This window comes from Podarcis erhardii (assembly GCF_964252035.2).
Source record: "Podarcis erhardii genome assembly, chromosome: 4".
Taxonomy (NCBI): Eukaryota; Metazoa; Chordata; class Lepidosauria; order Squamata; family Lacertidae; genus Podarcis; species Podarcis erhardii.
In genome coordinates, this window is record NC_138508.1 from 20,532,370 (window position 1) to 20,544,712 (window position 12,343).

The 12,343-nt window shown below is 43.2% G+C and overlaps 1 protein-coding gene across 1 annotated transcript in view; it reads right to left on the bottom strand.

Annotated features, from left to right (window-relative positions):
• PGR (progesterone receptor) overlaps positions 1–12,343 on the bottom strand; it is a 57,318-nt gene that overhangs the window by 8,882 nt on the left and 36,093 nt on the right. Inside the window, exons 4-5 of the mRNA XM_081860212.1 lie at positions 4,607–4,909; positions 1,306–1,450 (exon numbers count right to left, since the gene is read on the bottom strand). Coding sequence (XP_081716338.1) covers positions 1,306–1,450; positions 4,607–4,909 — 448 coding nt within the window. The remainder of the gene's footprint in view (positions 1–1,305; positions 1,451–4,606; positions 4,910–12,343) is intronic.

Here is a 12,343-nt window from a genome sequence, read left to right on the forward strand (position 1 = left end):
TCCAATCAGAAATGGATTGGAAGAAAGCCAATGAACTGAAGCTCAACCCAGATTTGATGGAAGTACTACGGATGGCTCCACCTGGACTGCATGGAGTTGCTCTCCCCTTGAAAGATCAGGCTCACAGTCTAAAGGAACCATCAGATTAGTCTTATCTTTAAAGGTCCATGTGGCCTTTGGGTTTTGAAGCACCCATCATCACCATCGCCAGCTGTGACTCCTCCTGGACAGAGAGAGTCTTGCATGCACTGCCAGCATCTTGCATTGACTGCTGCCATGCACTATATGTGGGGCTGCCTTTGAAGACTGTTCAGAAACGGCAGTTAGTGCAAAACCCAACAACAGCACCTGTTTTATCTGGATCTGGTCCTATAGGAGGTATCTTGCAAGTCTGAGAACACCTGAAGTAGCTTCTGGTCTAAGCACAATTCAAAATGCTGGTTTTAACCTATACACCCTTAGACTGTTTGGGAGCATGAACCTATTTATTAGCACCAGTCTCCGATCAGCTGCTCCATGTTCACCCTCCAATAGAAGAAATGTGGGTGGTGATCAGAGATGGGACCTTTCCATTCATAGTGCCACATTTATGGAACTCACCACATCAAAAATATTCACCTGGTCCTTCTTTTCTTTCCTTTTTCTTCTTTTCTTTTTTACATTCAATTTTTTAAATTTAATTTTCTTTCATTAGACAGTTACATATTCCAATCCATACTTTAACATATATTAAATATAAAACAAATCCAAACAATATCCACATTTCTTCACCCATGACTTCCTACCACCTCACTGCAGCTTCTATCCTATTTTCTTTTCAATTGTGTTGATTATTATCTCATTTACACACAATAAATAACTTACCTATCTGAATTTTTACTTTGCGAAATTTATTCAATACATATCAAGGGTTTGATTTGGGAACAATATTTTGCCAGATATTTTTTCCCACGTTCCCACTCTTTTTAAAAAGTTTTTGGTTTGATTGTTGTCTAATTATCGGTGTCATTTTAGCCAATTCCAGATACTCACACAGCTTATTTTGCCAGTCTGCCTTTGTTGGTAACGTAGCCCCTTTCCAATTCCTGGCAATTAACATTTTGGCAAGCCAGTCCTTATTTTCTTTTGGCACCAGGTGGAAACATTTTTATTCACCCAGGCTTCTAAAATACTGCATCTATTTTAACCTCCTGTTATATTTACCTACCGCTGCAGGTAGCTGGAATTGGCATTGCTTAATGCATGCAATGTTTAGAGAGCAAGAGCACGTGAATAACGCAAGAGAAGCTGGAATCCTTTACTTACTCATTCAGTATTAAGTCAGGTGCAAAATACAGCATCTGCCCACAGACATGTTTATAAGACCTCCATCCCATGGCAAACACCATAAGGCTCATCCAGGAGTACTGGATAAGGGTTATCTGATCATCAATGTGTAGGCCCCGGAATCCTGGAAAAGTGGAGAGGAGGCAGGTTAACAACATGAAAAGGTGCCTTTTACCATATGCAGTGGGCTTGTAAGAAAGTAAAATGCTTCTGGGAAATGATATATAATGAGATGAAGAAAATGTTGAAATATACATTTGTGAAAAGACCAGAAGCATTTTTACTTGGTATTGAAGGACAGAAATTAGTAGACAGGATAAAAAACTTGTTTTTATATGCAACTACAGTAGCGAGAGTACTATTAGCCCAACGACAGAAACAGGAAGAATTACCAGTGAAGGAGGAGTAGCAAATAAAACTGATGGAGGATCCAGAACGGTCTCGGTTCTGTATACCTGAAGGAGCGTCTCCACCCCCATCGTTCATCCTGGACACTGAGATCCAGCACTGAGGGCCTTCTGGCGGTTCCCTCATTTTGAGAAGTGAGGTTACAGGGAACCAGACAGAGGGCCTTCTGGGGAGTGGCGCCCACCCTGTGGAACACCCTCCCTTCAGATGTGAAGGAAATAAGCAGCTATCCTATCTTTAAAAGACATCTGAAGGCAGCCCTGTTCAGGGAAGTTTTTAATATTTAATGTTGTACTGTTTTTAACACTTGATTGGGAGCCGCCCAGAGTGGCTGGGGAAACTCAGCCAGATGGGCGGGGTATAAATAAATTATTATTATTATTATTATTATTATTATTTATTATTATTATTATTATTGGCAAAGTTGACTGGGAGAATTCGGGACCAGAAAGACCAGGACTTCCTTAAGGATTGGAAGAAATATATGCCTTATTTGAAAGACAATTGCATTCATGTAACATCGCTTACAAGAAGTTTTGTAAGGAGGACTATATAAATTATTGTAAAATGATTTACGAAGGGAATAATTAGGAGACGAAGTTTAAAAGCATTAATTATAATAATAAAATGCAAGATCAGATAACAAATTTGAAAATCACTAGACAGCATTGACGGAAATCACAGGCTATGGCCAAAATGAGGATGATGTGATGTAAAGTTTGGTTTGGAAAATATGTGCAAAAACTAATAAAAATTATTTTAAAAGAAAAGAGAAAAGAGAATTTGTAGCCCTTCCCATTTCCAAAGGCACGTACGGTGGATGGTGTCTGGCACAGAGGGTCTCAAATTATGCAGGTTCGGCCTATGCAATCTTCTTACTGTGGATAAGCTGGGTTTGCATTAATATGCTCAGCAAATAAGAGAAACACACATCTCCTCTCCCCGCAGCCACCTTGCTGAAACAACGATTAAAGCAATGCTGAGAAAGGCACAGGAGTCTCCCGTTTGAAGCCCTGAGGGCTATAGGAATGCAAGAAGCACCAGGCCATCTGGTGCAGCATCCTGTTCTCTCGGTGGCCAGAGAGATGCCCTTATGGGATGCTCACAAGCAGGACCCAAGTGCTATGGCACCGTCCCCATTTGTCGATTCCAGCAACTAGTATTCAGCAGTATGCCATCTCTGGTGGTAGAGGTACTGCAGGGTTCACCTTGCTTGGATGGTTCACTCCCGCAGAGATCACTCCATGGGCTGGATTGTGTCTGCGCAGATGCGATTTCCTGCACTGCGGAAGTGAGTCCCCGCTCCACGCTGCATCTGTTTAGCACAGCGTGCGGGGACTCGCCCAGCAGGCGGCTCAGTTCGGGGGTGGCTCATGGGCCATTTAAACGACCCCCATGGACTGCTTGTGGCCCATGGGCCGCAGCTTGCTGACACCTGAGGTACTGCATAGCCATTGTATAGTCTGTCTTTCGATAGGAACCAACAGTTGGGTCAGGGAAGTAGGTATGTTGGAAATTTATTGCATGGGAAAATATGGAAATATTCCCTCATTAAAATAATACATGTAATGGAGTAAACGTTCTTTAAAACAACAAACAAGCAGCACATCCATTCACCAGATGTTATCCTGTTCAACCTGAGCTAAAATAATATGGATGCTTAAAAACCAACTCGTTGGTTAGAAGGAAATGTGGTCACAAGGGATTAGATCTAGATTTAAGCCTTGCCCATGAATTGCTCCAAGGGATTAAATGAATGTTTAACCTGCCTTTCCTCATATGAATTTGCCTGAACCCTCAGATGTGCCGCCTCCATGAGAACAAAAGGAGATCAAGCCACGTGCTGGATCAAGCCACGGGCAAATTGGATCCAGAATCCTGTTCTCACAGGGATCAATCAGATGCCTGGAATTCCTTTTCATTTCACAACAGCAAGGGGAACAGAGTTGTCTAAGCAGAAGACAGTATGGACAGAGGGCAGATCCACACCACCCTGGGAACTGCAGTTTGTTAAGGGTGCTTTGTGAGTGTGAAACTACAGTTCTCAGAATTCTTTGGGGGAAGCCATGTGGTTTAAATATACTTTGGATGTGCTTTAAATATATGGTGAAACATCCTATCGGTGCCCTATTAAAGCATCTGGACCATTTATTTATAGAAGTATTCCTTTACCACCATATCATGAAAAATATCAGGGTGGTGAACAGTGTCAAATCCTTAAACCCTTCAAATTTAAAATACAGATAATCATTAAGATGGCTGGCTAATAAAAATAAAAATGAAACAACTTCGCAGGCCTGTTGGCATAATAATGTATTCAAGAGACACCTAAATATCAAAGCAGCAGGGAAAAAGCTGTGGATAGGGCACATGAGATAACTTAATATCTATCTTATGTGTTATTGCGGCTGATTTTTATTATTATTATTATTATGTTATTATCATTTTTACAATGCCTACATTGTCCTATACCAAGCCAATTGGTTCATTTAGCGCAGTATTGTTAACAAGTCAAACAACCCATACCATCACAAATTTCTTCCTAATGTTTAGTTGGAATCCCTTTCCAGTAATTTGAAAAGGCTGGCCTGAATCCTGCCCTCTGAAGCAGCAGAGAACAAATTTGCTCCATCAAATATTTGAAGATGACTATTGAGCATCCTTTCCCCAGGCTGAACATACCGGATTCTTTCAGTCCTTCATTATAGGACTTGGTCTCAAAGTCCCTCCCCATCTTTCTCACCTACTTCTGGACCACATTCTAGTTAGTCGATTTCCTTCTTAAACTGTGACTCTCAAAACTGGAGACGCAGTTCTCCAGATAAGGTCTGAACAAAGCAGAACAGAGCGGTACTGTTACCCAAAGCGTTACCTGGTAATGACTTGGACCACTTGACTACACAGAGGAGCTGCCTCTCACATAGTTGATTGAGGCTGGTCAACAAAGCACTTGGGGTTTCTGGTTGTGTGTTGTCATAACCTGCATAGACCACTTCCGGTTCGATGCTCTCCAAGACATTGATCAATGGAGGAATAAGCTGGACTTCTTGTGCTGGAGAAAAAGAGAGCCTTTGTGCCAGGGTTTGGCCGTCCTTAGGAAGGGCTACCGATGGCTGGAGTGCAACATCTAATGCTCTCAGCACTTTGAGCTTATTGAACTTCTTAAACTTTCGACCTGCAATCCAAAAACACACATCTAAGGGGCAGCAAACAGAAACAGAAATGCAAAGCAGATAAAAACATCATATAAGCATGCATACTTACGGTAATTCAATAAGCAGCTTTTTGTACAATTGCAATGTCATATGCATAGTAGCGCAGCTAATATTGGGAACTGGTGAGATCAGAGAACAAACCAACTCTGCTTTAAAGTTCTTAGCTAATGATGAATTGGTACCATGCTGAGCTCGCCACCACCTCACTCTCCTGGTAAACAGCAGCAATGCAACTGACCAGAGGTAAGGTAAATGAAGAGACTTCACCATCTGCTACTGCTGAGGCTCCACTCATAGTTACCGTATTTTTCTGTGTATTGGACAAGGTTTTTTGACTCAAAAATCACATTAAAAAAATGAGGTCGTCCAATACACGGGTAGTGGCATGGGGGGGGGAGCGGGGCGCCGCCAGCCATCCAGTTGACGGGAGCGTGGCTTCCCCCAATGCTGCAGCGAGGGGGGAGTGATCTGGTTGGTGTTTTCTGCCCGCAGTTGCATGGGGGGGGGGAGCTGCACGCCGCCAGCCAGCTCATTGGTGGGAGTGCAACTTCCCCCAATGCCGCTGTGCATGGCGGGCCCTCCCTGGATCCTTTCCCCCACGTGGCAGCAACAGGGGAGGCTGCGCTCCCACCCACTGGGCCATCTCCCTTCATTTTCTTAAAATTGGGTCCCCAAAAATAGGGGGTCTTATACATGGGGGCGCCCTAGAGATGGAAAAATATGGTAGTTTGGCCACCAAAGCAACCCCCTTCATTCCCTGCTGTAACTTGTGGTTGCCAGGAGTCTGAGAAATGTAGCAAGGACCCCCAAAGCCTTGGAAACTTGCAATTCTCTGCAATCATAGTACTGAATCAAGGCTGCATTCTATCACTGCCAGCTATGTTTTGCAGAAAAAGAAGAGGGCAGCAGGGGCATTACAAGAGAATCATAGAAACACAGAATTGTAGAGTTAGAAGGGATGCAAGGGTCATCTACTCCAACCCCCTACAATGCAGAAATCTCAACTAAAGCATCCATGGCAGATGGCCATCCAACCTCTGCTTTAAAATCTCTGCTTTAAAGGAAGGAGAGTCCACAACCTCCTGAGTCTATTCCACTGTCAAACAAATGTCAGATCATTCTTCCTGATGTTGAGTTGGAATATCCTTTCTTGTAACTTGAAGCTATTGGTTTAAGTCCTACCCCCCAGAGCAGGAGAAAACAAGCATGCTCCTTCCTCCATGTGACAGCCCTTGAGATAGTTGAAGACAGCTGTCATATCTCAGTCTCTTCTTTTCCAGGCCAAACGTAACCACCTCATAAGGCTTGGTTTCCAGACCGCTGAGGTCGCTCTCCTCTGCACCCATTCCAGCTTATCAATTTCCTTCTTACATTGTGGTGCCCAGTAAAATGGCACAGAAAGGCAAGGTTTCCGGGGCTTGTAGTGCTCCATTGGGCAGGTATTGAAAAAGGGGATCTCCAAGCTTATTGTGTGCTGGATGCCATCACTCAGTGCAACAAAACTTGGAGCTGAGCATAGGTCCAAGCATATACCAAGCTACTTTGGGCCTGCTATAAAAATGAATCTGAATCACCGCATTTTAGGTGAACATGTTCCAAGTCAAGCTGGAGATGGTTGCCTGTTATTAAACTTAAACATTTTGGGTCTATTGTTGCCTATGGAACCAACTAGGTTTGGGATCAGAAACACTATAGCTATGTAATATATCATGAGCCACATCCTGGATCATCTTCTGCTAATTTAGGTTTATAGTCTGCTGTGCCCCATAGACTCAAGGCAGGTTATAGCAATAAATGGGCAATTCTCACCCTTGCCCTGGTCTAGAAAAGGGGTATGGGCTGAATGAGATCCACTAGGTCTGTGAAGCCGTCTCAGCCTAGCCACGGCCACCTGCCCTACAATCAAAGATGGGGCTTTGATAAAAGGGACTTTACAGGCATTGCTGATGGGTTGCCTGCAAACAAACTGATTGTTGGCACTTGGGAAGCCCCATGCAGAGGGTGTTGCAACTGCTGACTGTTGCTACAAGGCTCTGTTTCAAACTGCATGGGCAAAAATGGGTCACCAGGTGTCACTGTAATGTCAAGTGATAGACAGGTGTGCAACCTGCCAGCCATATGCAGTGCACCAACCCTGGCCTAGAAAGTTGTGTCTGCTTATTTCATCACTTTGCTCCTACAATTTTCCACATTAAGGGGGCTGTCAACAGGGTTTCCCCACTCCCCCAGCATCAAATAACATGGAAATGAGTGCTAAGCAAGCACTATATTCCATTACTTTTCCAGAAGTGGCTTTTAAATCATGTGAAAGTTCAAATATAATGCAGAAATTAACAGTATGGGAAAATGTAGGGGAAAGGGGATCAAATGCTGTATGAATGCAGCCCTAGAAGAAGGGAAAGGGATGCTTCACAGAATGGAGAAGGATGCAAAATAACAGGCTAGAAAGCAATTGGGCAGGGAAATATTATGAGCACTAATTGCAATAAATGGATGCACAATAGGTATCAAATCTTTCCTTTGAATAGGGAACCTAATGAGTGCTAGTTAGATCCAGTGGATGTGAAATAGCTAGTATCTGCACAGTATCTGGTTTCTATGCCTTTTAGCTGGCAAAGAAGAAGAAGAAGAAGAAGAAGAAGAAGAAGAAGAAGACGAAGACGACGATGACTGTGCTGTCCATCAGACTGGGTTGCCCCAGCCACTCTGGGTGGCTTCCACCAAATTAAAACATTAAACACCATGGGGAATTAAGTCAGATTTCAGTGACTTTTAGGCTGCAATCTTCACAATGCTTTTGTGGGACCAAGCCCCACTGAATACAGCTGCACTCAGTGGCACTTACTTCTGAGTAAACCTGCAGAGGTTTACATTGTGAGGAAGGAACACAGCACAGTAATGTTTGGATTTAAATTTCATGCGAAGTTAGCATAAGCATGTAATAAATGGGGAAATTTGCTTCTTCCCCTTTGCAGATGTATGTCAGAAACATGGAGCAGCTTTTGAGGCAATGTGGAAATATCCAGAGAAAAACATAAAGTGTCTCCCAGATCCATATTCTGCATTAGACAACACTTGGTGTTTGTCTTCTCTGGACCTTAGGAGTAGCACTGGAGGAAAAGGCAAGGGATGATCGATAGCCTGTTTGGTCTCCTACAGAACTATTCATACCTAATTCTCGATTTAGATTTATTCCACTTTTCCCAAGGGTGTGGAAGAAAGTTGGAAGAGAAGGTACCAAGCTGTGCTAGACAATTCACTGCAAACAGACAAGGTTCTATGAAGAATGCTTCACCAAATAAGTAGGTGAAAAATGTTGACGATTTATTATTTCCCGACAGACTACCATAATTCTGCCTCCAAGGTCACTCTGCCCTCTTAGTTCTCTATGTACTCCAGAAGGAGTGGGCCCAGCCTACAGAACAAAGCAGGGGTGATAGATCAAGATTTCAAAGACAAATTTGAAGTAACATCTTGTGAAAAATCTTACTTGCAAAAGGTTTTCATTTTCCCCCCTCCTGGGATGTGATATAGATAGGATAGCTGTTAAGTTTATTGAAAAGGGACACAAAGGGGCTCATCGTACTAGATTCTTCAGTGGTTAGTGGCAGGTGGAATAACTATTTAGCCTCCACTACTAGGGATAGGCAAATTTGTCAATTCCTGCTTCTCTCAGCTTCTCATTTCTCCACCCTTCAGTTTTCCACATCTTAACATCGGTTTGCCCATTTGCCTGTAATAGTTCCTCATGAAAATTCACCAGCACTTATGCATGAACTTCTCAGAGTGTTTGTTTGTATGCCTAAAATGCATTATTTTGCAAAGCCATGTTCCCTAATGTCATACCTCGTGTTGCATTCCGCTCTTGTTACAGACTTTCAACTTATAAACACGGCAAACCTGTAAGTGTTTACTTCCGGGTTCGCCGCCCACGCATGCGCAGAAGCGATCTGTGTGCTTCACTGCACACATAGAAGCGCTCAATCGTGCCGCACACATGTGCAGAAGAGGCACTCTAGTTGCGGACTTTTCAGGGTGTGAATGGCACCCCGAAATGGATTAAGTCTGCAACTAGAGGTACCACTGTAAAATGTATTTGTGTGTGTTATTTTATGCACACTTTACCACAGTGTAGGCATCTCTGTGTGTGTGCGCGCGTGTGCACACACACGAAATGCATTGCAACGTTAAAAGAAGTGTGGTTTTTGAAAGATGGCTGCATTTCGTAAAGTGCAAATTGGGGAGGTTCACCACCTGAATTGCCTTTCTCTCCCTTCTTGGTGCACTGCTAGCCACAAGGAACCTTAATGCCATCCTCACTCTCTCCCACGCCCAGCCCAGCCCCAAAGAAGCATTTTACAGGAGAAAAGGCGAGGCTTAATCCCCATGAAAATTCGTCAGCACTTCTGTGCAAATTTTTCCTAATGTACACATTACAGTATGCAATCTTCCCTTGCGTTCTTTTTTATTTTATTTTTTTGGTAAGGCTATTTCCCCTTATATAATGCATTTGGGGATTTAAAAAAACTAATATATGCATTCATACACGTTGTTTACCCTTAGTAAATGCATTTTATACATTGGCTGCAGGACTGCACTGAAAAATTTGGAGAAATGTGAATTTCGAAGGATGGGTGCCCTTTGGCTTACATATTCTATTGGAAAGTGTAAATTAAGTAGGTATGCCTTTAAATGTGAACTGAATCAAACTTCTTCCCCATCTCCATTGCCACACTCCATAAAAAAAAAAAACCAACTGGTTTGGGCAAAACAGTTTGCTAACCCTTGGCCCTGCCTAAGGCTTCACAGAATGAGCATAATAAATATAACAAAGTAAACTAAAAATAATGTGCGATGGTGATCTGATCAGCTTTACAAAGGATTTTTTTTTAAAAAAATGGTCTCATTTATGCCTCTGGTCACTAATGAAATTATGATGATCTCACGGGCAAAGCCATTGTCTCTGAGCAGTAGCGGAACAATAGAGTGTCCAATCCTGCGCAGGGAAACTGTCGGAAAAATGATGACAGAGCCAACATGGGTGCCAACTGAGAAGGAGTGAAGGAATGCGACATTTAGAAGTAGTAACAAGGAAAGAATGCTTAATTGCAGTGCTATAAATGCAAATTGGAACGCAAACACCCGATTAAACAAAGCAGTTCTAGCAAATACTTATCGCTATTATTTGGCGGGTCATTACAGCTGTTGTCTTGTTTTTTTTAAAAAAAATAGCTGCTGGCTGTTCAGAGCATAGCTGTCAACTTTTCCCTTTTCTTGCGAGGAATCCTATTTGGAATAAGGGAATGGTTCAGAGCTCTTTCCTGAGTTGTTTGATAGAAGGCTGGGCATTTCTGCTGAATTTTAGGCACATCGGAGGGTCCCTAAAACTTGGGCGTGACCAGTGACCATGCCGACACCCCCCCCCCAGCAAAGAAAGAGGAGGAATGATTTTTGCCCCTTTGGAACACAGCACAAGACCAGGAGCAACCCCCCCCCATCTCTCTGAACCCCTCCAAACTTGGGACTGGACAGGGCAGCTGGGGATTCTGCCCACAAAAGAGGCTTGCTTTGGCTCTCAGCTTCTTCTCCTCAGCTTAGAGCTACGAGACTGTGGAAGCATATTGGCCTACTACTTTGACTTCAAACCCGCCAGGCTCTCTTAAGCCCAGAGTGCCTGGCACTCCCAGAGACAAGCCCATGTTCTTCCATCAGTGATGGATGGACCTTGGGTCACCCTCATGAAGACCCAGAAGCCAACCAGGTCAACCAATCTCAAGAGGAAGTAGAGAATTATAGATAGAACCTGACAAGATAAGCTGCTAGATAGGGCTCAGTTAGGGGTAAGCAGGGGCTGAGTTACAAAGAGACTGTGAAGTCAAGTTGAAAGAAGACTGTGAAGACCAAACTCAATACAGTGGTACCTCAGTTTACGAACTTAATTCATTCCGGAAGTCCATTCTTAAAAGAAAACCATTCTTAAACCGAGGTGTGCTTTCCCTAATGAGGCCTCCCGCCACCGGTGCCCTTCCACTGTTTGGATTTTGTTCTTAGACTGAGATAAAGTTTGCAAACCGGGATACTACTTCCGGTTTTGCGGAATTCGTAAACTGAATCATTCGTAAACAGGACTGTTCTTAAACCGAGGTACCAGTGTATGTCATGCATTGAGTGCAAGGCTAGATCTAGACACATCAAAAAAGCGTTTCAGTTGAAAGCACTGTAAATTTAAACAGGGAAAACACGTAGAGAGAAACGGGACTGTACGTCGTCACCTGGTGGCACAATGTTATATTGCACATACAACGCATATAAATCACTTTTTCTTTACCAGCCTAGCTGAGTCCTAAGTTGGCTTGACTTGTAAAAACAACAACAACAACAACAACAACAACAACAACAACAACAACAACAACAACATATCCACCCTGGTGCACTTTTTTCTTCAAAGGAAAAGATCTTGGCAGGGTTAGCAGCTTGGGTAGGGAGGTGAATTTTGGACAGAAACTCTCAAAAGAAGCAGGCTCTGGCAGCTGCTTTTCATCAAATGGAAATAAGTTGCACACACACACACACACTGTTGCACAACAGCGCGTCTAGTGTGGCCCAGTTGCAGAATGAACAGCTACAAAGCCAGACGTTGTGCATCTGCACTGTGGATCAAAAGACAGTTTCTAGAACTTAAGAGCTGTCAACAGTTAGAGCAATATTTTTTTAACAAAAAAAAAATGTGTTGCCTTGCAATGGCTCCTTGAAGCAGAGAAAAGCTGAAATTTCTTAGAAGACATTTTCCGGAGAACATTTCTGAGAAGTTTCTCTTTCCTACCCCTACCTTTGCAGGATCTTATCTGGATTCTAGGCATCGTGTGTTTTTTCTGTGGTGGCCACCTTTCACCCACACCAATACCTGCACCCCACCCAAATTTCCCTAGCAAATTTCTGGAAATACACTAGGCGGTCCTAAGCTACGTTTTACTGAGACCCATTAGAATTAATGAACATGACTAAGGTTATGTTTACTCATAATGAGTTGAATACCTCCCTCTAGGTTGAGCTCACTGTGAAGTATGTGAAGTGATGGCCAAAGTAATATACAGTGGTACCTTGGGTTAAGTACTTAATTCGTTCTGGAGGTCCGTTCTTAACCTGAAGAACCACTTTAGCTAATGGGGCCTCCTGCTGCCGCTGCGCCACCACTGCACAATTTCTGTTCTCATCCTGAAGCAAAGTTCTTAACCCGAGGTACTATTTCTGGGTTAGCGGAGTCTGTAACCTGAAGTGTATGTAACCTGAAGCATATGTAACCCGAGGTACCACTGTATTTGTACTAGTAGAAGAGGGGAAGGAGGGAGGGAACATGTGATGCTACAGTCACCCCAAATGAGCCACACACAAGA